Source organism: Mobula birostris, chromosome 3, assembly GCF_030028105.1.
Source record: "Mobula birostris isolate sMobBir1 chromosome 3, sMobBir1.hap1, whole genome shotgun sequence".
In the NCBI taxonomy this organism is placed as follows: domain Eukaryota; kingdom Metazoa; phylum Chordata; class Chondrichthyes; order Myliobatiformes; family Myliobatidae; genus Mobula; species Mobula birostris.
The window spans coordinates 229,534,604-229,560,664 of NC_092372.1; the positions used below are offsets into that span (position 1 = coordinate 229,534,604).

The 26,061-nt window shown below is 48.1% G+C and overlaps 1 protein-coding gene across 2 annotated transcripts in view; it reads left to right on the top strand.

The window, feature by feature from the left end:
• The window catches only part of LOC140195636 (alanine aminotransferase 2-like), a 69,143-nt gene that overhangs the window by 13,671 nt on the left and 29,411 nt on the right, over window positions 1-26,061 (top strand). For both annotated transcript variants that reach the window (XM_072254314.1, XM_072254315.1), the window contains exons 3-7: window positions 4,511-4,619; window positions 11,303-11,436; window positions 18,056-18,299; window positions 18,666-18,745; window positions 19,798-19,934. In XM_072254314.1, the coding sequence (XP_072110415.1) occupies window positions 4,511-4,619; window positions 11,303-11,436; window positions 18,056-18,299; window positions 18,666-18,745; window positions 19,798-19,934 (704 nt within the window). The remainder of the gene's footprint in view (window positions 1-4,510; window positions 4,620-11,302; window positions 11,437-18,055; window positions 18,300-18,665; window positions 18,746-19,797; window positions 19,935-26,061) is intronic.

Genomic DNA, 26,061 nt, shown 5'->3' on the forward strand with positions numbered 1-26,061 from the left:
AGTTACATCCTCAAAAAAATTCTATGAGATTCGTCAGACATGATTTTCCTTTCACAAATCCATGCTGACTTTGTCCGATGATATCACCGCTTTCCAACAGGAGATCCAATATTGCATCCCCTCTAGTTGGTCCCTCTATATATTGATTTAGAAAACTTTCCTGAACACATTTTACAAACTCTAAACCATCTAGACCCCTAACAGTATGGGAGTCCCAATCAATATATGGAAAATTAAAATCCCCTACCACCACAACTTTATGTTTCCTGCAGTTGCCTGCTATCTCTCTGCAGGTTTGCTCTTCCAATTCTTGTTGACTATTGGGTGGTCTGTAATACAATCCCACTAATGTGGCCATACCTTTCCTGTTTCTCAGCTCCACCCATAAGGACTCAGTAGACAAGCCCTCTAATCTGTCCTGCCTGAGCACTGCTGTAATATTTTCCCTGAAAAGCAATGCTACTCCCCCACCTTTCATTCCTCTGCCTCGATCACATCTGAAACATCGGAACCCTGGAATATTAAGCTGCCAGTCCTGCCCGTCCTGTAGCCAAGTTTCACTAATTGCTATAACGTCATAATTCCACGTGTCAATCCACGCCCTCAACTCATCCGCCTTCCCTGCAATACTCCTAGCATTGAAATATATACACCTCAGAAGATTTTTACCACCACTCACAACCTTTCTATCAGCGGATTTGCTTAAACTTTCAACATCACTTATTTTCACCCCAGCCACACTGTCAGCTCTGGCACTCTGGTTCCTATCTCCCTGCAAATCTAGTTTAAAGCCTCCCCAACAGCACTAACAAACCTCCCTGAAAGGATATTGGTCCCCCTGTAGTTCAAGTGTAACCCGTCTCTCTTGTACAGGTCACACCTGCCCCAGAAGAGATCCCAATGATCCTGAAATCTGAAACCCTGCCCCCTACACCAGTTCTTCAGCCACTTGTTCATCCTCCAGAGCATCCTATTCTTACCCTCACTGGCATGTAGCACAGGTAGCAATCCTGAGATTACCACCCTTGAGGTCCTGCTTTTCAATTTCCTACCAAGCTCTCTATACTCACTGTCCAGGACCTCCTCACTCTTCCTTGCTATGTCATTGGTACCGATGTGCACCACGACATCTGGCTGATCACCCTCCCACTTCAGAATGTCATGCAAGCGATCAGAGACATCCTTGACCCTGGCACCCAGGAGGCAACAAACCATCCTGGATTCTCAGTCACGACCACAGAACCTCCTCTCTGCAGCTCTAACTATCGAGTCCCCTATCACTACTGCTCTCCTCTTTCTCCCCCCTGCCCTCTGCAGTGCAGAGCCAGACCCAGTGCCAGAGATCCGGCTACTGCAGCTTGTCCCAGGTTAGTCATCCCCCCCCAACAGTATCCAATGCGGTATACTTGTTGTTGAGGGGAATGGCCACAGGGGAACCCTGCTCTGCCTGCCCTTTCCTCTTCCCTCGCCTGACAGTGACCCAATTTCCTGTCCTCTGCTCCTTTGGCGTAACTACCTCCCTGTGGCTACTATCTATAATCTCCTCTTTCTCCCAAATGATAGGACATCCAGCTCCTGCTCCAGTTCCCTAACGCGGTTTGTCAGGAGCTGCAGCTGGATGCACTTCTTGCAGGTGTCGTTGTCAGGGACACCGGAGGGCTCCCTGACTTCCCACATCCTGCAAGAGGAGCATTCCAGCATCCTGCCTGGCATTCTCTCTACGCTAGACAATCTGGACAAAAAAAAACTTACCGGAACCTACCCTGGCCTCTGCCTGTTGAGCCAAAGCCGTCCCACTCTGACTCAGTCCACTCCGACGATGGCCTCTACAACGATGGCCGCCGTATATGGTGGTCTGCTTTTAAACTTTGGCGCGCTACGTCACGTGCCTGCACAGTGCAGACCCTTCTCCCCGAGCAGTGTTTAAAAAAAAAAGAAACGTCTTTTTCTACATGATTTCTTCACTCATTTCTTCAGCTGCTTGCTTCCGTAGGACAGAGGACTTTGGCAAGCTGCTCTTGGTGTTCTCTGGGCTTAAGAGGAGCAATTTACTACAATCATTCAAGATTGTTTAATGTCATTTCAAATGCACAAGTGTAAAGAGAACAAAATAATTGTCACTCTGGATTCGATGCAACACAGAAAAACACAACTTAACACAATACCAATAATAAACACACAGACACAAAATAAATATATAAACACACAAGATGGCAAACAGTACATACCGAGATTGATTTCTTGTCCATGAAGTGACACTAGGCCATACATGCGGTGACCGATTGGAAATAGTAAAGTAGCGGGTGGAGGTGATCAGCCTTACTGCTCGGGGGAAGTAACTGGTTTTGAACCTGGTGGTCCTGCTGTGAATGCCACGTAGCCTCCTCCTTGATGGGACTAGGGCAGACAGTCTATGAGCAGGGTGGGTGGGATCCCTCATGATGTTACTGGCCCTTTTCTGGCATCTCTGTGTATGGATTTGGGTTCTGCCAATTACAGCCCCAAGAATGGGGTCATATCATCATCGACACCCTTCACCCTTAACCCATGACCTCCAACCTCAGTGCAGTACAGTAAAGCTGTTTCGTTTGGGAAATTGGTTCATCGTTGTCATAATTTTCATGCCGTTCAGACAGATCATGACAAGGGCACAGTAACAGAATGCAGAATAAAGTATTACAGTTACAGTGAAAGTGCAGTGCAGGCAGACAATAAGGTGCAAACTTGCACTCCACCACCCTCTATGGCAACAAATGACACAGATTCACCACCCTGGCAAATGAAATTGTTCCTCATCTCTCTTCTGAAGGAATGTCCCTCTATTCTGAGGCTGCCCCCGGTGCTAGACTCCCCAACCATAGAAAACATCCTCTCCACGTCCGATCCATTCGGGTGTTTCAAAGTCCCAGAACTTCCAAGTAGGACTCCCTCCAACTTCACCCATCACCCTTCAGCGAGTACAGGCCCACAGCCATCAAACACTCCTCATACATTAACCCTTTCAATCCCAGGATCATTTCCCTGTACCTCCTTTGGAAGCCTCCCAGAGCCAGCGCATCCTTCCCTACATACATAGAACATAAAATAGTACGGCACAGTACAGGCCCTTCAGCCCACATTGTTGTGCCAACCCTCAAACCCTGCCTCCCATATAAGCCTCCACCTTAAATTCCTCCATATGCCTGTCTAGTAGTCTCTTAAACTTCACTAGTGTATCTGCCTCCACCACTGACTCAGGCAGTGCATTCCACGCACCAACCACTGAGTAAAAAAACCTCCCTCTAATATCCCCCTTGAACTTCCCACCCCTTACCTTAAAGCCATGTCCCCTTGTATTGAGCAGTAGTGCCCTGGGGAAGAGGCGCTGGCTATCCACTCTATCTATTCCTCTTATTATCTTGTACACCGCTATCATAGAAACATAGAAAATAGGTGCAGGAGTAGGCCATTCGGCCCTTCGAGCCTGCACCGCCATTCATTATGATCATGGCTGATCATCCAACTCAGAACCCCGCCCCAGCCTTCCCTCCATACCCCCGACCCCCGTAGCCACAAGGGCCATATCTAACTCCCTCTTAAGTATAGCCAATGAATTGGCCTCAACTGTTTCCTGTGGCAGAGAATTCCACAGATTCACCACTCTCTGTGTGAAGAAGTTTTTCCTAATCTCGGTCCTAAAAGGCTTCCCCTCTATCCTCAAACTGTGGCCCCTCGTTCTGGACTTCCCCAACATCGGGAATAATCTTCCTGCATCTAGCCTGTCCAATCCCTTTAGGATCTTATACATTTCAATCAGATCCCCCCTCAATCTTCTAAATTCCAACGGGTACAAGCCCAGTTCATCCAGTCTTTCTTCATATGAAAGTCCTGCCATCCCAGGAATCAATCTGATGAACCTTCTTTGTACTCCCTCTATGTCTCCTCTCATCTTAGTTCTCTCTAAAGAGTAAAGCCCTAGCTCCCTTAATCTCTGATCATAATGCATACTCTCTAAACCAGGCAGCATCCTGGTAAATCTCCTCTGTACCCTTTCCAATGCTTCCACATCCTTCTTATAGTGAGGCGACCAGAACTGGACATAGTATTCCAAGTGTGGCCTAACCAGAGTTTTATAGAGCTGCATCATTACATCGCGACTCTTAAACTCTATCCCTCGATTTATGAAAGCTAACACCCCATAAGCTTTCTTAACTACCTTATCTACCTGTGAGACAACTTTCAGGGATCTGTGAACATGTACCCCGAGATCCCTCTGTTCCTCCACACTACCAAGTATCCTGCCATTTACTTTGTACTCTGCCTTGGAGTTTGTCCTTCCAAAGTGTACCACCTCACACTTCTCCGGGTTGAGCACCCAAAGGTGCTCGTGATCTTCCCAGAGTGGTCTGACCGGGGCCCTACAGTTTCAGGCTCGCCGGTCTGTGCTGTGGAGTGGGGTGGGAGCAGAGTGCGTTGATTGTGCGGACAGGTAGGGAGGGGTGAGGACCTCACTGTCCTCTGCTCACTGTAGGTGTCTGCGGCCTGCACTTACTCCCCGCTGCTGAATGATCCAACGCTGCCCAGTGACGTCAAGCAGAGAGCTCGAACCATCTTGGCCAGCTGCCCTGGCAACAGCATCGGTGGGTATTGGGAAGGGCTGCAATGGTGGTGGGGGGGGGGAGAAGGAGAAGGAGGAGGTGGAGGGTGGGGAGAGCAGAGATGGCAGGGAATGGAGGCGGGGGGGTTGGGAGACGTGGTGAGGGCTGGAACAAGGGGCAGGTGGAAAGCATGGGGAAGGGGCATGGGTGATGAGGGGCGAGGGAGGGCATGGTGAGGGCAGGGGTCAGGAGGGAGGGTAAGGAGAGAAGGGGCAGCACCTAACAGAGTAGGGAGATGGAATGGGGAGGGCGGAAGTGGGAGGAAAGGATGTAGAACAGGGTTACTGGCTGTGTGGCGATGAAGCGTGTACTGGGTAGACACCCTAGAGGGGGCACAAATGAATGGTTTGGGATGGAGGAGATGATTATCAGGGCAGACCAGGGTGGCGGAAGAGACATTGGTCAACAGGAGAGTCTGGGTGAATTATCGTAAGATATAGGAGCTGAATTAGGCCACTGAGTCCGCTCTGCAATTTCATTCTGCCCTCTCAGCCCAACCTCCTGCCTTTTCCCCATATCTCATTCCATGACCAGTCAAGAATCTATAAACCTCTGCTTTAATGTTTTAGCCTCCACAGCTGCCTGTGACAAAGAATTCCACAGATTCACTACTCTGTCTAAAGAAATTCCTCCTCATCTGTTCTGAAAGGACACCCCTCTATTTTGAGGCTGTGCCCTCTGGTCCTAGACTCTCCCACCGAAGGAAACATCCTCTCCACATCCACTCCATCAAAAATTTTCACCATTTGACAGTTTCAATGAATTCACCCCTCATTCTGCCAGTGAACACAGGTCCAGAGCTTCAAACACTCCCCGTATGACAAGCCAGTCAACCCTGGAGTCATTTTCACAAACCTCCTTTGAACCGTCTCCAGTTTCAGCACCATCCTTTCAGAATCAGAATCCGGTGCATTATTGTTGGCATATGACGCGAAATTTATTAACTTAGTGGTAGCCGTTCAATGCAATACATAATCTAGCAGAAAAAATAACAATAAAAAATAAAATAAAAATAATGATATTAAACAAGTAAATCAATTATTTATATTGAATAGATTTAAAGAATGCAAAAACAGAAATACTGTATATTAAAAAAGTGAGGTGGTGTTCACGGGTTCAATGTCCATTTAGGAATCAGATGGCAGAGGGGAAGAAACTGTTCCTGAATCACTGAGTGTGTCCCTTCAGGCTTCTGTACCTCCTACCTGATGGTAACAGTGAGAAAAGGGCATGCCCTGGGTGCTGGAGGTCCTTAACAATGGACACTGCCTTTCTGAGACACCGCTCCCTGAAGATGTCCTGGGTATTCTGTAGGCTAGTACCCAAGATGGTGCTGACTAGATTTACAACCTTCTGCAGCTTCTCTCGGTCCTGTGCAGTAGCCCCTCCATACCAGACAGTGATGCAGCCTGTCAGAATGCTCTTCACAGTACAACTATAGAAGTTTTTGAGTGTATTTGTTGACATACCAAATCTCTTCAAACACTTAAAGAAGGCAAGGCAGTGGCTTACTTTATTAAAACTACATCGATATATTGGGACCAGGTTAGATCCTCAGATCTTGACACCCAGGAACTTGAAACTGCTCACTCTCTCCACTTCTGATCCCTCTGAGGATTGGTATGTGTTCCTTCATCTTACCCTTCCTGAAGTCCACAGTCAGCTCTTCGTCTTACTGACGTTGAGTGCCAGGTTGTTGCTGCAACACCACTCCACTAGTTGGCAAATCTAGCTTCTGTACACCTTCTCGTCTCTACGTGAGATTCTACCAACAATGGTTGTATCATCAGGAAATTTATAGATGGTATTTGAGCTGTGCCTAGCCACACAGTCATGGGTATAGAGAGAGTAGAGCAGTGGGCTAAGCACACACCCCTGAGGTGCACCAGTGTTGATCGTCAGCGAGGAGGATATATTATCACCAATCCGCACAGATTATGGTTTTATGGTTAGGAAGTCGAGGATCCAATTGCAGAGGGAGGTACAGAGGCCCAGGTTCAGGATTGAGAAGATAATTCTAAGATAAGGGGCCCCAAACTACTTACAATACTCCAAGTGAAGCCTCACCAGTGCTTTATAAAGACAAAATCACATCCTTGCTTTTTAGTATTCTAGTCCTCTTGAAATGACTGCTAACATTGCATTTGTCTTCCTCACCACAGACTCAACCTGCAAATTAACCTTTAGGGAATCCTGCACAAGGACTCCCATATCCCTCTGCACCTCAATTTTGTGTATTTTCTTTCCAATTAGAAAGCAGCATTCTCTTTCATTTCCTCTACCAAAGTGCATGACCATACACTTCCTGACACGTCTCCATCTGCAACTTCTTTGCCCATTCTCCTAATCCAGGTCCTTCTGTAGCCTCTCTACTTCCTCAGAACTATCTGCCACTCCACCTATCTTCAGATCGTCTATAAACTTTACAACCAAGCCATCAATTCTATCATCCAAATCATTGACATATAACGCAAAAAGAATCGGTCCCAACACAGACCCTTGTGGAACACCACTAGTCACAGCAGCCAACCGAAAAGGGCTCCCTTTATTCCCACTCTTTGCCTCCTACCAAACAGCCAGTACCTTATCCATGCTAGAATCTTTCCTGTAATACCGTGTAGCTTGTTATGTGGTCTTAAGTGTGGCACCTTGTCAAAGGCCTTCTGAAAATCCAAGTACACAACATGAAGCAATCCCCTTTGTCAATCCTACTTGTTATGTCTTTGAAGAATTCCAACAGATGTGACAGGCACAATTTCCCTTGGGGAAACCATTCTGACTGGTGAAAGGGGATTGTTCCATGCACCGACCCAGTAGTGAGAGACCCCTCCCCCTCTTTCCATTCTTATGGACTCTCCCCGTACAGAGTCATACAGCACAGACACAGGCTCTTGGCTCAATTGGCCCATGCAGACCAAGATGCCATGCAACGTAGTCCCTTTGCCCATAGAAAACAGAACATAGAATATTATAGCACAGTACAGGCCATTCAGCCCACAACATTGTGCTGACCCTTTAACCTGTTCTAAGATCAACCTAACCCTTCCCTCCCACACAGCCCTCTAGTTTTTCTATCATCAATGTGCCTAACTAAGAGTTTCTTAAATGTTCACAATGTGTCTGCCTCTATCACCCCTAGCAGCGCATTCCACGTACCCACCACTCTTTATGAAATAAAACTGTCTCCGACATGCCCCCTATACTCGTTTCCAATCATTTTAAAATTATGCCCTTCTGTGAGCCATTTCCACCCTGGGAAAAAGTCTCTGGCTGTCCATTCTGTCTGTGCCTCTTCTCATCTTGTACATCTCTGTCAAGTCACCACTCATCCTCCTTCACTCCAAACAGAAAAGACCCAGCTCACTCAAATTATTCTCATAAGAAATGCTCCCAAACCCAGGTTGCATCCTGGTAAGTCTCCTCTGCACCCTCTCTAAAGCCTCCACATCCTTCCTATAATGAGGTGACCAGAACTGAATCAAGTGTGATCTAACCAGTTTTACAGAGCTGCATCATTTCCACATGGCTCTTGAACTCAATCCCTCGACTAATGAAGGCCAACACTGTTACCCGGGGGGGGGGGGGCATGGCAGCATTGGGAGCAGACCCAAATACACAACACAGACACTGAAGTATGAGGAACAGGACAAGGTTTGTGAAGAAAGCAAGGGGAGCCAGGAAGAAACAACGCTGGACATTGACACAGGCCCTGAATGAGACAAGGATGTAGGGCCTGGGTTAGGATTTGGGCTCAAAGCACAGGACCTGGACGTGGAACTAGGAAAAAGGGACTACAAGCCTGGACTAGGACTCCGAGCCAGAGACTGGACAGGGACCTGGAACACAAGTCTTAATTCAGGCTCAGAACCCAGATCCAGGCGAGGACTATTCTTAGACATGGGTACAGAACTGGACGTGGCTAGGCTACAGGACTGGACATGGAACTCCTGCACAAAACAAGGCACATGGACAGGACAAGAAAAAGCCTTGAATTGGACAGGACGAGGTTCTTGGACGTGGCTTGGACAGGACAAGGGAACTCCAGCACTGGGCTGGGCAAGGTACTCTCAGGCAGGACGTGGCTCTTGGACTGGGTTTGGTTCGGCTCTTGGACTCAGCTTGGTTAGGCCCTTGGGTGCATGGCCAGGACCCTTCCTAGGACCGCAGGGCCGGGATGACTGCCAAGGATATTTGCTGAGGTAACTGCCCAGGTAAACTGTCGAGGTAAACTGCCGAGGATTCCATTGGGGATGATCCAGCACAGGACAAGGAATCTCCAGCACCAGGCTGGGCAAGGACACGAAGCTCAGACTTGGACAGGGCTGGAACATGGGCACCTGGACTTGGTCTTGGAACACAGATCCTTGGACTTTTGCACAGGAACAGGAAACACAGAGTAAGGACCCTTCCCTGGGAACAGGACATAGGGCCAGGTCAAACACAGAAACTAAACATGGGTACAAAAAGAGACAGTTCCAGACTCAAAAATAAATAGTTCCTTATCTTGGCTTAGCAAGGCTCTAGTCTCACTCCAGCAGTTAAACTTGAGCAGAATACTGACAAGGTTTCAGAAGGAAGGGGCAGGGAACAGTACAGCAGGGAATCCTTCGTTTGAGAGGTATTTATATGCCAGGCCACAACTAGAATCAGGTGCCTCAATTAAGACACCCAATGAAACAAGGGAAAACAGGAAAACTTGGAAAAAGGAATCGACGGACCGGTCTGTGAACCAGAATGTGGACTTCACGGACAGGACCATGACAAACACGCCATGTACCGTCAGGGTAAGTGGGCTGAGGAATAGAAACAGGTGCTCAATTCAGATAAGTGCGTGGTGTTATGTTTTGTGGTGGGGGGTGTGGTGTCAAAACAGGGCTGGCCATCCATAGTGAACAATGGAGATTGTTGTGGAACACAGGGACCTAGGGGTATGGGTACACGGTTGCTTGAGAGTGGGGACACAGGTAGCCATGGTGCTGATGACGACATTCAGAACACTGACCTTCACCAGTCCAGAAGGTGTTAGGCACCACGGAGATTGTAGCAGTGATATTCCAGATCAGAATGCTGGAGTCTGGAGACTTCTTCTGGAAGGAAGTTTGTACGTTCTTTCCGGGTTTGCTCTGGTGCTCCGTTCTCCACCCCCCCCAAAGGTCAAAGGAGTACTAGTTGGTAGGTTATAAATTGTTCTGTGACTAGGCTGGGGTGAAGTCGGTGGGTCGCTGGGTGGTGAGGCTCGTCGGGCTGGGAGGGCCTGTTCAACACTGTATCCCCAAATAAATAAATATATCAAAAAAGTACAGGACGTTGGCAAGTCCAGACCCGGAGCATTGTGCTCAGTTTTGCTCACCCGGCTATGGGAAAGGTGCTATTAAGCTGGAAAGAGTGCCGAGGAGATTTACGAGTACATTACTGGGATTCACGGGGTAAATTACAGAGAATGATTCGGCATACTAGGACTTTCTACCTCGGACCGTCGGTGTCTCGGGATGATCTTGTATCCACAATGGTGAAGGCACACACTCTTTTCCCCAAGCCTGGGGAATCATGAACTAAAGGGTACAGGTTTAAGAGAGAGGGAAGAGATTTAAAGTGGCCTGAGGGGAATTACATTAGGTATTATCAGGTCATTCAGGTAGTTACATTAACATTTAAAAGATGAAAAGGTGATTAAGTGTCAGCATCCGTCATTAAGGATCCCCCCCCCCGCAGCACCCAGGACATGCCCTCTTCTCACTGATGCAGGGGGGAGGTACAGAAGCCTCCCCTCCATCTTCAGATTTCTGAATGGACAGTGAACCCGTGTACACGACCTCACTTTAGGTGTAAGCCCCTCTTCCCCTGTTCCCCTTGCTAGCCTGCAGGTCACCCCTGGGCAAGGTGTAGCACCTGCTCAAGTCCCCACCCCGGTCAGGGTCAGGTGAAGCCATGGGAGCAGGCGGTGGACGGTCGTATGAGCTGCTGGTGCAGATCACAAGACCCGGTTATATGACCACTGACGCCAGGCAGACAATCTCTGAAGTGCTTTGATAATGGCTGGGCTCATCTGTCTGTAAAGACACTGACCAGAAGAGGGCAATGGCAAACCACTTCTGTTGAAAAATTTGCCAGAACAATTGTGGTGATGAAGAGATCATGATCGCCTGCGTCATGTAGCACAGCAGCTGACGAACAATGATACATACCCCTGTATACAGTATTCAATATTTCTCATGACAGTATGTGACATTTGTCACTGTTTACTATGCAATGCACTGTACTGCTGCAGCAAGACAACATATTTCACGACACAAACACAAGGAAATCTGCAGATGCTGGAAATTCAAGCAACACACACAAAATGCTGGTGGAACGCAGCAGGCCAGGCAGCATCTATAGGAACACAGTCGATGTTTCAGGACGAAGGGTCTCAGCCCAAAACACCGACTGTGTTTCTTCCTATGGATATTTCATGACGCTCTGTGTGCCAGTGATCCCAGTCCTGATTCTGATTCTCCTACTTGGACAGATACACATATAGGAAAGGTTTAGAGGCAGTTGGTTCATATCCAGGCAAATGGGGTTAACGCATGGTAAACTTGGCTGGTTTGAACGCTTTGAGGAGAAAGGCCTGATGCCCTGCTGTGTAACTCTGTAACTCGTCTGCTGATGTATCTGTCTTCTAGGCTGTTACGGAGAGGCAGGGGGGATCCTCACGGTTAGAAACTCAGTGGCAAAATACCTGGAACAACGAGATGGAGGGATCCCTGCAGATCCAGAGAATATTTTCCTCTTCAACGGGACATCGCGCGGCTTGTCTGTACGTATCATTTCAATATACTGGTGAACAGGCAGCGTGCCTGTTGGATGCATCTGATGTGTCTGACTGTACTAACAACCCTGGCGGGACATCCTACCACTCTCTATTGGAAAAAAAACTGCTTTGGAGAACCATCTTGTACTTTCCTCCAATCACCTTAAAGTCATGCCCCCTTATTTTGGCCAGTCCCACCCTGGAGGAAGGTTTCTGGCTATCCACCTCAATAATGTAGCATGCAGCCTCTGCAGAGGCCAGACCATCAAAGGCCAAGTCGTCGGGTGTATTTAAAACAGGAGCTGCTAGGTTCTTGCTTAGCCAGGGTGTGAAAGTTTATGGGGTGAAGACAGGAGAATGGGGTCGAAAGGGACAATAAGTCAGCCATGATGGAATAGCAGTGCAGACTCGATGGACCGAGTGGCCTCTATCTGATGGAAATGGGCTACATACAGGGAGATGCGGATGAGTTAGAATGGCATTGAGGTGGACACAGACATGTAGGCTGGGGTCCTGCTCCTGTGCTGTGGTGTAGTGTCTGTGTTTGATTAATCCCAGTGCCACGAGCTGGGGAAGGTCAGAACAGGGAGATAGCGCAGATGAATGAGTGGCTAAGGAGATGGGGCAAGGGGCACGGTTTGAAGTTTGTGGATCATTGTAATCTTTTCTGGGGAAGGGGTGACCAGTACAAGTGGGACGGGTTACACCTGAACTGGAGTGGAGGGTTCAAAGCAGATTTGCAGGGGGGAGTGGCAGAGGATGGGGAGGTTGGTGCACAAGTAGAGACAGCTTGTAGGGAGCTTGTGAGGAAGGACAGGCAGGTGATAGAGCAAAGGTGCGCTCAGCCTGATGGTTTGAGATGTGTATATTTTAATGCAAGTAGTATGATAAACAAGGGGGGTGAACTTAGAGCTTGGATCAACACATGAAACTATGATGTTGTGGGGCATTCCAGAGGCTTGGACATCTCAGGGGCAGGAATGGATGCTGAGTGTAACGGGCTTCACACATTTCAAAAAGCACAGGGAGGGAGGCAAAAGAGGTGGGGGGGCATGGCATTGCTAATCAGGGATAGTGTCATGGCTGTAGAAAAGGAGAAAGTCATGGAGGGATGGTCTACTGAGTCAGCGTGGGTGGAAGTCAGAAACAGGAAGGGAGCAAAAACTCTACTGGGTGTTTTACACAGACCCCACCGAATAGTAACAGAAACATCGAGGAGCAGATAGGGAGGCAGATTCTGGAACTGATTCTGAATTCTGCAATAATAATGAGGTTGTTGTGATGGGTGATTTTAACTTACCGAATATTGACTGGATTCTCCCTAGAGCAAGGGTTTTAGATGGGGTGGACTTTGTTACGTTTGTTCAGGAAGGTTTCCTGACACAGTATGTAGATAAGCCAACTACAGGAGAGGCTGTACTTGATCTGGTATTGGGAAATGAACCTGGTCAGGTGTCAGATCTCTGTGGGAGAGCATTTTGGAGATAGTGATCACAACTCTATCTCCTTCACCATAGTGCTGGAGAGGAATAGGAGCAGACAATTTGGGAAAAACAGTTAATTGGGGTAGGGGGAAATATGATGCTATTAGGCAGAAACTGGGGAGATAAATTGGGAGCAGATGTTCTCAGGAAAATGCACGGAAGAAATGTGGCAAATGTTCAGGGAACATTTGCATGGAGTTTTGCATGGGTAAGTTCCATTGAGGTAGGGAAAGGATGGTATGATAAAAGAACCATGGTGTACAAAGGATGTAGAAAATCTAGTGAAGAAGAAAAGAAAAGCTTATGAAAGGTTCAAGAAACTAGTTACTGTTAGAGCTCTAGAAAATTACAAGGTTGCTGGGAAGGAGCTTAAGAATGAAATTGGTAGAGCTAGAAGTGGCCATGAGAAGGCCTTGGCGAGCAGGATTAAGGAAAACTCCAAGGCATTTTACAAGTATGTGAAGAGCATGAGGATGAATTGTGTGAGAATAGGACTAATCAGGTGCAATAGTGGAAACATGTGCATGGAGTCAGGGGAGGTAGTGGAGGTACATAATGAATACTTTGCTGCATTATTCACCAGGGAAAAGGACCTTGACAATTGTGGAGATGGCTTACAGTGGACTGAAACACTTCAGTGTGTAGACATTGAGAAAGAGGATGTGCTGGAGTTTTTGCAAAGCATTAAGTTAGATAAGTCACCTGGACCGGATGAGATGTACCCCAGGCTCTGTGGGAAGTGAGGGAGGAGATTGCTGAGCCTCTGGCGATGATCTTTGTGTCATAAATAGGGACGGGAGAAGTACCGGAGGATTGGAGGGTTGCAGATGTTGTTCCCTTGTTCAAGAAAGGGAGCAGAGATAACCAGGAAATTATAGACCAGTGAGTCTGACTTTAGTGGTGGGCAAGATCCTGAGAGGCAGGATTTATGAGCATTTGGAGAGACATAATCTGATTAGCAATAGTCAGCATGGCTTTGTCAAGGGCATGTCGTGCCTTACGAGCCTGATTGAATTCTTTGAGGATGAAACGGAACATGTTGAGGAGGGTAAAGCAGTAGATATAGTGTTTATGGATTTCAATAAGGCATTTGATAAGATTCCTATGCAAGGCTCCTTCAGAAGGTAAGGAGGCATGGGATCCAAGGGGACATTGCTTTGTGGATCCAGAACTGGCTTGACCACAGAAGGCAAAGAGTGGTTGTAGATTATTCATATTCTGCATGGAGGATGGTGACCAGATCTGATCTGGGACCCCTCCTCTTTGTGATTGTTATAAATGACCTGGATGAGGAGGTGGAGGGATGGGTTAGTAAATTTGCTGATGACACAAAGGTTAGGGGTGTTGTAGATAGTGTGGAGGGCTGTCAGAGGTTACAGCGGGACATTGATAGGATGCAAAACTGGGCTAAGAAGTGGCAGATGGAGTTCAACCCAGGTAAGTGTGAAGTGGTTCATTTTGGTAGGTCAAATTTGAAGACAGAATATAATATTAATGGTAAGACTCTTGGCGGTGTGGATGATCAGAGAGATCTTGGGGTCCGAGTCCATAGGACACTCAAAGCTGCTGTGCAGGTTGACAGTGTGGTTAAGAAGGTGTATGGTATGTTGACCTTCATCAACCGTGGGATTGAGTTCAAGAGCCGTGAAGTAATGTTACAGCTATATAAGACTTTGGTTAGACTCCACTTGAGTACTGTGTTCAGTTCTGGTCACCTCACTACAGCAAGGATGTGGTTACTATAGAGAGAGTACAGAGGAGATTTACAAGGATGTTGCCTGGATTGGAAGATGTCCCTTATGAGAATAGGTTGAGTGAACTTAGCCTTTTCTCCTTGGAGTGACAGAGGATGAGAGGTGACCTGATAGAGTGTATAAGATGATGAGAGGCATTGATCGTGTGGATAGCCAGAGGTTTTTTCCCAGGGCTGAAATGGCTAACACAAGGGGTCAATGTTTTAATGTGCTTGGAAGTAGGTACAGAGGGGATGTCAGAGGTAAGTTTTTCCACACAGAGCATGGTGGGTGCATGGAATGGGCTGCTGGCGACGTTGGTGGAGGTGGATAGAATAGGGTCTTTTAAGAGACTCTCAGATAGGTACATGGAGCTTAGAAAAATAGAGGGCCATGCGGTAGGGAAATTCTAGGCAGTTTCTGGAGTGGGTTACGTGGTCAGTACAACATTGTGGGCCTGTAATGTGCTGTAGATTTCTATGTTCTATAATGTGCCAGTGTCCAAGGATAAAGGCAGGCATTCAGTCCAGACACTGCATTCCCATAGCTGACCTGTCACCTCAGAGACATTTCCTTGTATCTCTCCATCCACTGTTCTTTGCCTTGAACTCTGTGATGGAGGTGATGGGGAAAATTCCAGAGATCCAGCCCCATCCCCTGAGCTCTGGTGCCCCCTCCTCTTTCCCCTTCTCCTATGCTCCACTGTCCTCTCCTATTAGATTGCTTCTTCTTACATCCTTACCTCCCACGTCTTACTCCATCCCCCCTCTCCCATCCACCCACCCACCCATCCTTCCCTCACCTAGTCTCACTTATCACCTGTCAGTTTATGGTCACCTTTGCCCTCTCTCCTCCCCCCCCCACCCATTTTATTCTGGTTTCTACTCCCTTCTTTTCCAATCCTGATGAAGGGTCTCTTCCCTGAGAAATCAACTGATTATTCTCTCCATAGATACTGACCGACCAGTTGAGTTCCTCCATCATTTTGTGTGTGCTGCCCTCTGTCTGAGCCTGTGCCCCCTTGTGCTAATCCACTGCCCCAATATTTGGGGTTGAGCCCTGTAAGGATTCTGTGTTTCAATGGGATCACCTCTCCTTCTTCTGAACTCTGGAAAACAGTCACAGTCAACTTGATCTTCCTGCGTCGGGAAAACCCATCCTTCCCTGTGCAGCTGGATATTGGTTTCATTAATCTCACATGCACTGAGATACAGTGAGAAGCTTTTGCTTGCGTGTCATCCAGACGAATCTTTCCGTACATAGATACATCGTCATGGAGTCATACTGCACGGAACCCAGGCTCTGTGGCCCAACAAGTCCATGCAACAAAGATGGCCACCTAAGTGAGTCCTACTTCTATGTGTTTGCTCCATGTCTCGCTAAACCCTTTCTCTCCATGTCCCTGTCCGAGTGCCTTTTCAATGTTGTGAATGTTCCTGCCTCAAATACTTCCTCTGGCAGCTCGTTCCACAGACTGATCACCTTCTGGGTGAACAAATTGCCCCTCAGGTTCCTAGTAAATCACTCCCCTCCTTCTTTAAACCTCTGTCCTCTAGTTCTTCATTCCCCAACCCTGGGAAAAAGACTGCACATTTACCCACTCTGTGCCTGATGGTATGATGGGGGCAGCAAACAAGAGCTGCTAACCTTCCAGTGCCAGCATAGCATGCCCACAACTCCCTCACCCTCACCATATGCCTTTGGAATGTGGGAGGAAATGGGAGTGCCTGGAGGATTCATTGGGCCCTACATATACACATTCCCTTAGAGACTACTGTAACCAACAGTCGTCACAGTGGGAAGAATATTGTATAGTTCTCGTCTTCATTGGTATTAGGAAGGGCATTCCAGGGTTACAGCATACCTCCTTTTTGGAAATTGTGTTTTCCAGAGCTTGTGTTTAGAATGGCAGCTTTAAATTCTCCGTTTTCTCCTCGGGCAGAAGGGATAGCATTTAATTCGGCATTATGGTTAGCAGAGACATTGTGGGCTGAAGGACCAGTCCCTGTTCTGTGCTCCACATTCCGTGTCCTGCGTTCAATGGTCAACAGTTAATGGTCTGTGCTTGTTGACTGGGGAGGTGCCCTGATGAGGAGCAGTCACCCAAAGCCATTGGTGGGGGTACATCTGCACGTGATTCCCCAGCAACTAGGACATCTTCAAAAGGCGATGTCTCAAAAGGTGGCGTCCATCATTAAGGACCCCCATCACCCAGGACATGCCCTCTTCCCATTGCTACCATCAGGGAGGAGGTACAAACGCCTGAAGACACACACTCAACGTGTCAGGAACAGCTTCTTCCCTCTGCCATCCGATTCCTAAATGGACAATGAACCCATGAACACCTCCTCACTTTTTTTTGATTTTGCTCGTTTTTGTACTACTTATTTACTATATATCTATACACTGTACTACCACAGAAACCATAGAAAAACTACAGCACAGAGACAGGCCTTTTGGCCCTTCTTGGCTGTGCCGAACCATTTTCTGCCTAGTCCCACTGACCTGCACACGGACCATATCCCTCCATACCCCTCCCATCCATGTATCTGTCCAATTTATTCTTAAATGTTAAAAAAGAACCCGCATTTACCACCTCCTCTGGCAGCTCATTCCACACTCCCACCACTCTCTGTGTGAAGAAGCCCCCCCAAATGTTCCCTTTAAACTTTCCCCCCCTCACCCTTAACCCATGTCCTCTGGTTTTTTTCTCCCCTTGCCTCAGTGGAAAAAGCCTGCTTGCATTCATTCTATCTATACCCATCATAATTTTATATACCTCTATCAAATCTCCCCTCATTCTTCTACGCTCCAGGGAATAAAGTCCTAACCTATTCAACCTTTCTCTGTAACTGAGTTTCTCAAGTCCCAGCAACATCCTTGTAAACCTTCTCTGCACTCTTTCAACCTTATTTATATCCTTCCTGTAATTTGGTGACCAAAACTGAACACAATACTCCAGATACGGCCTCACCAATGCCTTATACAACCTTATCATAACATTCCAGCTCTTATACTCAATACTCTGATTAATAAAGGCCAATGTACCAAAAGCTCTCTTTACGACCCTATCTACCTGTGACGCCACTTTAGGGAACTTTGTATCTGTATTCCCAGATCCCTCTGTTCTACTGCACTCCTCAGTGCCTTACCATTAACCCTGTATGTTCTACCTTGGTTTGTCCTTCCAACGTGCAATACCTCACACTTGTCTGCATTAAACTCCATCTGCCATTTTTCAGCCCATTTTTCCAGCTGGACCAAGTTCCTACATTGTAATAGTTTCTTTTATTATGTATTGCAATGTACTGCTCAGCAGAACAACATATTTATGACAAATGCCGATGATACTGAACTGGATTCTGGTTTGGCACGATGCTCTGTAACCCCTGTGCACCCTCTTCCTAGTTCATCTTGAAATTCCTGATGGCAACGGGCAACTCTGAGAGGATGGGCATCCTGGTTCCAGTGCCCAGCAGCCTGGCCTGCCAGCACATCATTACACTGTTGGGTGGGGCAGCCCTGCCCTACCAGCTGGACGAGCAGAGTGGCTGGACGGTGTGGTCCGAAGAGCTGAGGAGAGTGCTGGAGGAAGGTTGCGGGAGCTGCCGTCCTCGGGTGCTGTATGTCGTCAACCCGGGCAGTCCCACAGGTAGCGGCCAGGACACGCGTGGATCAGGTTGGGGGGGGGGGAGGGACGCTCGGACAGGGAGTGGCCACTCGGCCCTTCTAGCCTGCTACTCAGTGTAACCAAACCAAAATCAGTGCCATATTCCTGCACTAACACAGTCCCCCCTTCCCCCTCCGAGCGAATTCGGTGATCAAATCTGCCACCCACCCACTGGGTGAAGGGGCTGCCCTTCGTCCCGAGTGAGGAGCTGCTTTCCCAATTTGTGCTCATCCACCCCACTCTGCGCTCACGTGGAACGGTCCCGCCCGCCCTCCGCAGTTCGTCGTTCTTCCTCTTCATCTCGCCGTCTCAATTCACCTCAGTCCTGTTGCCATTGCTTGCTGACAGGGCACGTGATGGACAGAGCCTGCATGGAACGGATAATCCGATTCGCCGCTGATGAGGGGCTCCTGTTATTGGCCGACGAGGTGAGCAAGTGGTGATTGGTTGTCTGCAAGTGCCTTGGCCTGGGCCACTTGTCAGGCGTTGTACAGCCCAGTTTAAACCAATACACCCAGCCCATCCCAGTGAATCTCAGCTGAGGCCATCCCAACACATCCGAACAAAACACATCCCTATTGAAGCTGGCCCTTCCCAGAAAGTCACTCACAGTCAAACTCTTCCTATCACATCCCATTTCATCCCAACTCATCCCATCTCATCTCATCCCACCCCACCCTATCACATCCTATATCATCCCATCCCATCACATCCCATCTCATCTCATCCCACCCCACCCTACCACATCCTATATCATCCCATCCCATCTCATCCCAGCTCATCCCAACTCATCCCACTCCACCCTATCACATCCTATATCATCCCATCCCATCTCATCCCAACTCATCGCAACTCATCCCAACTCATCCTACCCCACCCTATCACATCCTATATCATCCCATCTCATCCCAACTCATCCCACCCCACCCTATCACATCCTATATCATCCCATCCCATCTCATCTCATCTCATCCCGACTCATCCCATCTCATCCCACCCCACCCTATCACATCCTATATCATCCCATCCCATCTCATCTCATCCCACTCTATCACACCCTATATCAATCCATTCCATCCCATCCCATCTCATCTCATCCCATCCCATCCCAACAAAACCTTCCAAATGCAACCCATCCTATCCCATTCAACTCATGCCTCCTATCACATCCCCTCCCAACTCATCGCATCCCAGCAAAACCTACCAAACACAACCCAACCTATGACATCCCACCAAAACCAATCCCAGTACAACTGATCCCATCCCATCCCTTCTCAACAATATCCTAGACAACCCAATTCATCTTAAGCCAAACTTCCAAACCCAAACTCCTCCCAGGACAGCCCTACACTTCCCAACTCAATATAATCTGTAGATTCTGGGATCAGCTCGCCTCCATAGAGGGCCTTTGTTGTTTTCTCGTCCCTGTCTCTGAGCCGACTGATGTTCAGTTTTTTTCTCTGGCGTTTCTCACCTGCAGGGCCACCCAGAGGACGTGTACAGTGGGAGCCTCCAGCTTCTATCCTTCAAGAGAGTCCTGCACGAGATGGGCCCCGAGTTCTCCAGTGTGGTGGAGTTTATGTCCTTTAACTCTGTCTCCAAGGGGCACATTGGGGAGTAGGTAGCACTGCCTGTATGCTTCACCCCATTCCAGGAGAACGGTCATGTTGTTACAGCCAAGATAAGATCCATGCGCCAACCCCCATCCTCGGACCAACCCCACCCGTCCGGCCCAGACCCCTCAATCCGATCCCCGACTACTCCCCATACCTTTTCAGTCCTCACTCATGCTCTGTGCTGCCCCGACCCCTCCTCCCCGCCTCACTGCACCTCTGAGTAGTGGGCCAACCCCGGACTGGTGATGTTCTGTGTCTCTGGTGGTTCAGGTCCATGGTCCGAACAGCTGATCACCGGGGTTGGGGAGGGTGTTGCTACAGGGGCAAGGACTGGCTAGGAGGGGGTATTACAGGGGCACCAACCAGCTCTCTGGCTGGCCTACTGGTCATTAACTGTAGACCAATGACCCACCGGCTGTACAGCAGCACTGTGTTTAGCACAACGCTTTTAGAGCCCAAAGCATCGAGTTTCAATTCCACCACGAGTCTGTACGTTCTCCCAGCAACCTCATGGGTTACCTTCGGATGCTCTGCTTTCCTCCCAGAGTCCAAAGTTAATTGGTCATCGTCAATTCTCCTGGGATTAGTCTAGGATTAAATAGGTGGGCTGTTGGGTGGCACGGATTATTGGGTTGTAAGGACCTGTTTCGCACCATCTCTCTAAATCAAATAAAATCCAGTGCCAGCTCCACTGGGGCAGGAGGTACAGACGACAGACGTCCCACACCACCAGGTACAGACGACAGACGTCCCACACCACCAGGTCCTGAGCTCCACTGGGGCAGGAGGTACCGAGACTGGATGACCCACACCACCAGGTACTGAGCTCCACTGGGGCAGGAAGTACAGACAACAGTCGTCCCACACCACCAGGTACAGACAATAGACGTCCCACACCACCAGGTACTGAGCTCCACTGGGGCAGGAAGTACAGACAACAGTCGTCCCACGCCACCAGGTACAGACAATAGACGTCCCACACCACCAGGTACTGAGCTCCATTGGGGCAGGAGGTACAGACAATAAACGTCCCACACCACCAGGTACAGAAGACAGACGTCCCACACCACCAGGTACTGAGCTCCACTGGGGGAGGAGGTACTGATTTAAAAGAAGAGTTTTTCTTCGACGGTTTGATCAAGGCATGACTGCGCAAGCGCATGACGTCAGCGAGTTAGACGGGCGGGAAGGATTTAAAAAGAAGACATCTTTATATAGCAGGAATCAGAGGAGTGGGTGTCAGAGTAGGAGGACTTTGGTCAACGGGGCTTCGGCAATAATGGGTTGAGGCGAGGTAAGTTATTTGTGAAGAATAGGAAGTATGCCTGTGAGGCCGGTGTTCTGTACTGGGTGTCGGATGTGGGAAGTACGGCAGAATCCCACCCTCCTGGACGGCCACATCTGCGCCAGGTGTGTCGAGCTGCAGCTCCTTAGGGACCGGGTTAGGGAACTGGAGATGCAGCTCGATGACCTTCGTCTGGTCAGGGAGAGTGAGGAGGTGATAGAGAGGAGCTATAGGCAGGTAGTCATGCCGGGGCCACGGAAGGCAGGTAAGTGGGTCATAGTCAGGAGAGGGAAGGGCAAGAGTCAGATACTAGAGAGTACCCCTGTGGCTGTCCCCCTTAACAATAAGTACTCCTGTCTGAGTACTGTTGGCGGGGGACAGCCTACCTGGGGGAAGCAACAGTGGCCGTGCCTCTGGCACAGAGTCTGGCCCTGTAGCTCAGAAGAGTAGGGAATGGAAGAGGATGGCAGCAGTGATAGGGAACTCTATAGTTAGGGGGTCAGACAGGCGATTCTGTAGACGCAGGAAAGAAACTCAGATGGTAGTTTGCCTCCCATGTGCCAGGGTCCAGGATGTTTCTGATTGCGTTCATGATATCCTGAAGTGGGAAGGTGAACAGCCAGAGGTCATGGTACATATTGGTACCATTGACATAGATAGGAAATGAGAGGAGGTCCTGAAAACAGACTACAGGGAATTAGGAAAAAAGCTGAGAAGCAGGACCTCAAAAGTAGTAATCTCGGGATTAATGCCTGTGACATGCGACAGTGAGTACAGGAATACAATGAGGTGGAGGATAAATGTGTGGCTGAGGGATTGGAGCAGGGGCAGGGATTCAGATTTCTGGATCATTGGGACCTCTTTTGGGGCAGGTGTGACCTGTAGAAAAAGGACGGGTTGCACTTGAATCCCAGAGGGACCAATATCCTGGCAAGGAGCTTTGCTAACGCCACTGGGGAGAGTTTAAACTAGAATTGCTGGAGGGGTGGGAACCAAACTGAAGAGACAGAGGAAGGGGAAGTTAGTTCACAAATTGAGAAGGCTTGTAGGCATTGTGAGAGGGAGGATAGGCAGGTGACAGAGAAGGGATGCACTCAGACTGATGGTTTGAGATGTGTCTATTTCAAAGCAAGAAGCATCATGAACAAAGCGGATGAGCTTAGAGCGTGGATCAGTGCTTGGTGCTATGATGTTGTGGCCATTACAGAGATTTGGATGGGTCACAGGCAAGAATGGCTACTTCAAGTGCCAGACTTTAGATGTTTCAGAAAGGACAGGGAGGGAGGCAAAAGAGGTATGGGCGTGGCACTGTTGATCAGAGATAGAGTCACGGCTGCAGAAAAGGAGGAAGTCATCAAGGGACTGTCCACGGAGTCTCTGTGGGTGGAAGTTAGAAAGAGAAAGGGTCAATAACTCTACAATAAGACCACCCAATAGTACAGGGACATCGAGGAGCAGATAGGGAGACAGATTCTGGAACAGACCAGTAATAACAGGGTTGTCGTGGTGGGAGATTTTAATTTCCCAAATATTGATTGACATCTCCCTAGAGCAAGGGGTTTAGATGGGGTGGAGTTTGTTAGGTGTGTTCAGGAAGGTTTCCTGACACAATATGAAGATAAGCTGACAAGAGGAGAGACTGTACTTGATCTGGTATTGGAAAATGAACCTGGTCAGGTGTCAGATCTCTCAGTGGGAGAGCATTTTGGAGATAGTGATCACAATTCTATCTTCTTTACCATAGCATTGGAGAGGGATAGGAACAGACAAATTAGTAAAGTGTTTAATTGGAGTAAGGGGAAATATGAAGCTATCAGGCAGGAACTTGGAAGCATAAATTGGGAACAGATGTTCTCAGGGAAATGTACGGCAGAAATGTGGCAAATGTTCGGGGGATATTTGTGTGGGGTTCTGCAGAGGTATGTTCCAATGAGACAGGGAAAGGATGGTCGGGTACAGGAACCGTGGTGTAGAAAGGCTGTTGAAAATCTAGTCAAGAATAAGAGAAAACCTTATGAAGGTTCAAAAAACTAGGTAATGATAGATCTTTAGCAAATTATAAGGCTAGCAGGAAGGAGCTTAAGAATGAAATTAGGAGAGCCAGAAGGGGCCATGAGGAGGCCTTGGTGAACATGATTAAGGAAAACCCCAAGGCATTCTACAAGTATGTGAAGAACAAGAGGATAAGATGTGAGTGAATAGGAGCAACCAAACGTGACAGTGGAAAAGTGTGTATGAAACAGGAGGAGGTAGCAGAGGTACTTAATGAGTACTTTGCTTCAGTATTCACTATGGAAAAGGATCTTGGCGATTGCAGGAATGACTTACAGCGGACTGAAAAGCTTGAGGATGTAGACATTAAGAAAGAGGATTTGCTGGAGCATTTGGAAAGTATCAAGTTAGATTAGTCTCTGGGACCGGACGAGATGTACCCCAGGCTACAGTGGGAGGTGAGGGAGGAGATCGCTGAGCCTCTGGAAATGATCTTCACATCATCAATAGGGACGGGAGAGGTTCTGGAGGATTGGAGGGTTGCAGATATTGTTCCTTTGTTTAAGAAATGGGGTAGAGATAGCCCAGGAAATTATAAACCAGTGAGTGTTACTTCAGTGGTTGGTAAATTGATGGACGAGATCCTGAGAGACAGGATATATGAACATTTGGAGATTAAGAATATGATTAAGAATAGTCAACATGGCTTTGTCAAAGGCAGGTGGTGCCTTAAGAGCCTGATTGAATTTTTTGAGGATGTGACTAAGCACATTGATGAAAGTAGAGTAGTAGGTGTAGTGTATATGGATTTCAGCAAGGCATTTGATAAGGTATCCCATACAAGGCTTATTGAGAAAATAAGGAGGCATGGGATCCAAGGGGACATTGCTTTGTGGATCCAGAACTGGCTCGTCCACAGAAGGCAAAGACTGGTTGTAGACGGGTCATATTCTGCATGGAGGTCGGTGACCAGTGGTGTGCCTCAGGGATCTGTTCTGGGACCCTTACTGTTTGTGGTTTTTATAAATGACCTGGATGAGGAAGTGGAGGGATGGGTTAGTAAATTTGCTGATGATACAAAGGTTGGGGATGTTGTGGATAGTGTAGAGGGCTGTCAGAGGTTACAGCGGGACATTGATAGGATGCAAAACTGGGCTGAGAAGTGGCAGATGGAGTTCAACTCAGATAAGGGTGAGGTGGTTCATTTTGGTAGGTCAAATATGATGGCAGAATATAGTATTAATGGTAAGATTCTTGGCAGTGTGGAGGTTCAGAGGGATCTTGGGGTCCGAGTCCGCAGGACCCTCAAAGCTGTTGCACAGGTTGACTCTGTGGTTAAGAAGGTGTACGGTGTATTGGCCTTCATAGAAACATAGAAACAAAGAAACATAGAAAACCAACAGCACAATACAGACCCTTTGGCCCACAAAGTTGTGTCGAACATGTTCTTACCATAGAACTACCTAGGTTTACCCATTGCCCTCTATTTTTCTAAGCTTCATGTACCTATCCAGGAGCCTCTTAAGAGACCCTATCGTTTCCGCCTCCACCACCATTTCCAGCAGCCGATTCCATGCACCCAGCACTGTCTGTGTAAAAACTTACCCCTGACATCTCATCTACTTCCAAGCAACTTAAAACTATGCCCTCTCATGCAAACCATTTCAACCCTGGAAAAGAACCTCTGACTGTCCAAACAATCAATGCCTCTCATCATCTTATACACCTCTGTCAGGTCACCTCTTGTCCTCTGTCGCTCCAAGGAGAAAAGGCAGAGTTCACTCAATCCATGCAATATCCTTGTAAATCTCCTCTGCACTCTCTCTATAGTATCCACACCATTCCTGTAATGAGGTGACCAGAACTGAGCACAGTACTTCAAGTGTGGTCTGACCAGCGTCCTATATAGCTGCAACATTACCTCTTGGCTCTTAAACTCAGTCCCTCGGTTGATGAAGTTCAATTCACCGTATGCCTTCTTAGCCATAGAGTCAACCTGCATAGCAACTTTGAGTGTCCTATGGACTCGAACCCGAAGATCCCTCTGATCCTCCACACTGCCAAGAGATTTACCATTAATGCTATTTTCTGCCATCATATTTGACCTACCAAAATGAAGCACCTCACACTTATCTGGGTTAAACTCCATCTGCCACTTCTCAGCCCAGTTTTGCATCCTAACAATGTCCCGCTGTAACCTCTGACAGCCCTCCACACTATCCACAACACCCCCAACCTTTGTGTCATTTACAGACTCATCCCTCCACCTCCTCATCCAGGTCATTTATAAAAATCACAAAGAGAAGGGGTCCCAGATCAGATCCCTGAGATACACCACTGGTCACTGACCTCAGTGTAGACTATGACCTGTTTATAACCACTCTTTTCCTTCTGTGGGCAAGCCGGTTCTGGATCCACAAACCAAGGTCCTCTTGGATCCTATGCCTCCTTACTTTCTCAATAAGCCTTGCATAGGCTCAGCACTCTCCTCCATCACCACCCACAGTAGCCCAGGCTACAACTCGTCCTGTCCTGGTGACATCCAACTCGATGCTTTCCAAAAGCTGCAGCACATCCTCTTTCTTAATGTCTATACGCTCAAGCTTTTCAGTCCGCTGTAAGTCATCCCTACAATCACCAAGGTCCTTTTCCATACTGAGTACTGAAGCAAATTATTCATTAAGTACCTCTGCTATCTCCTCCGGTTCCATAAACACTTTTCTACTGTCACTCTTGATTGGTCCTGTTCTCTCACATCTAATGCTCTTGCTCTTCACATACTTGTAGAATGCCTTGGGGTTTCCTTAATCCTGCTCGCCAAGGCCTTCTCATGGTCCCTTCTGGCTCTCCT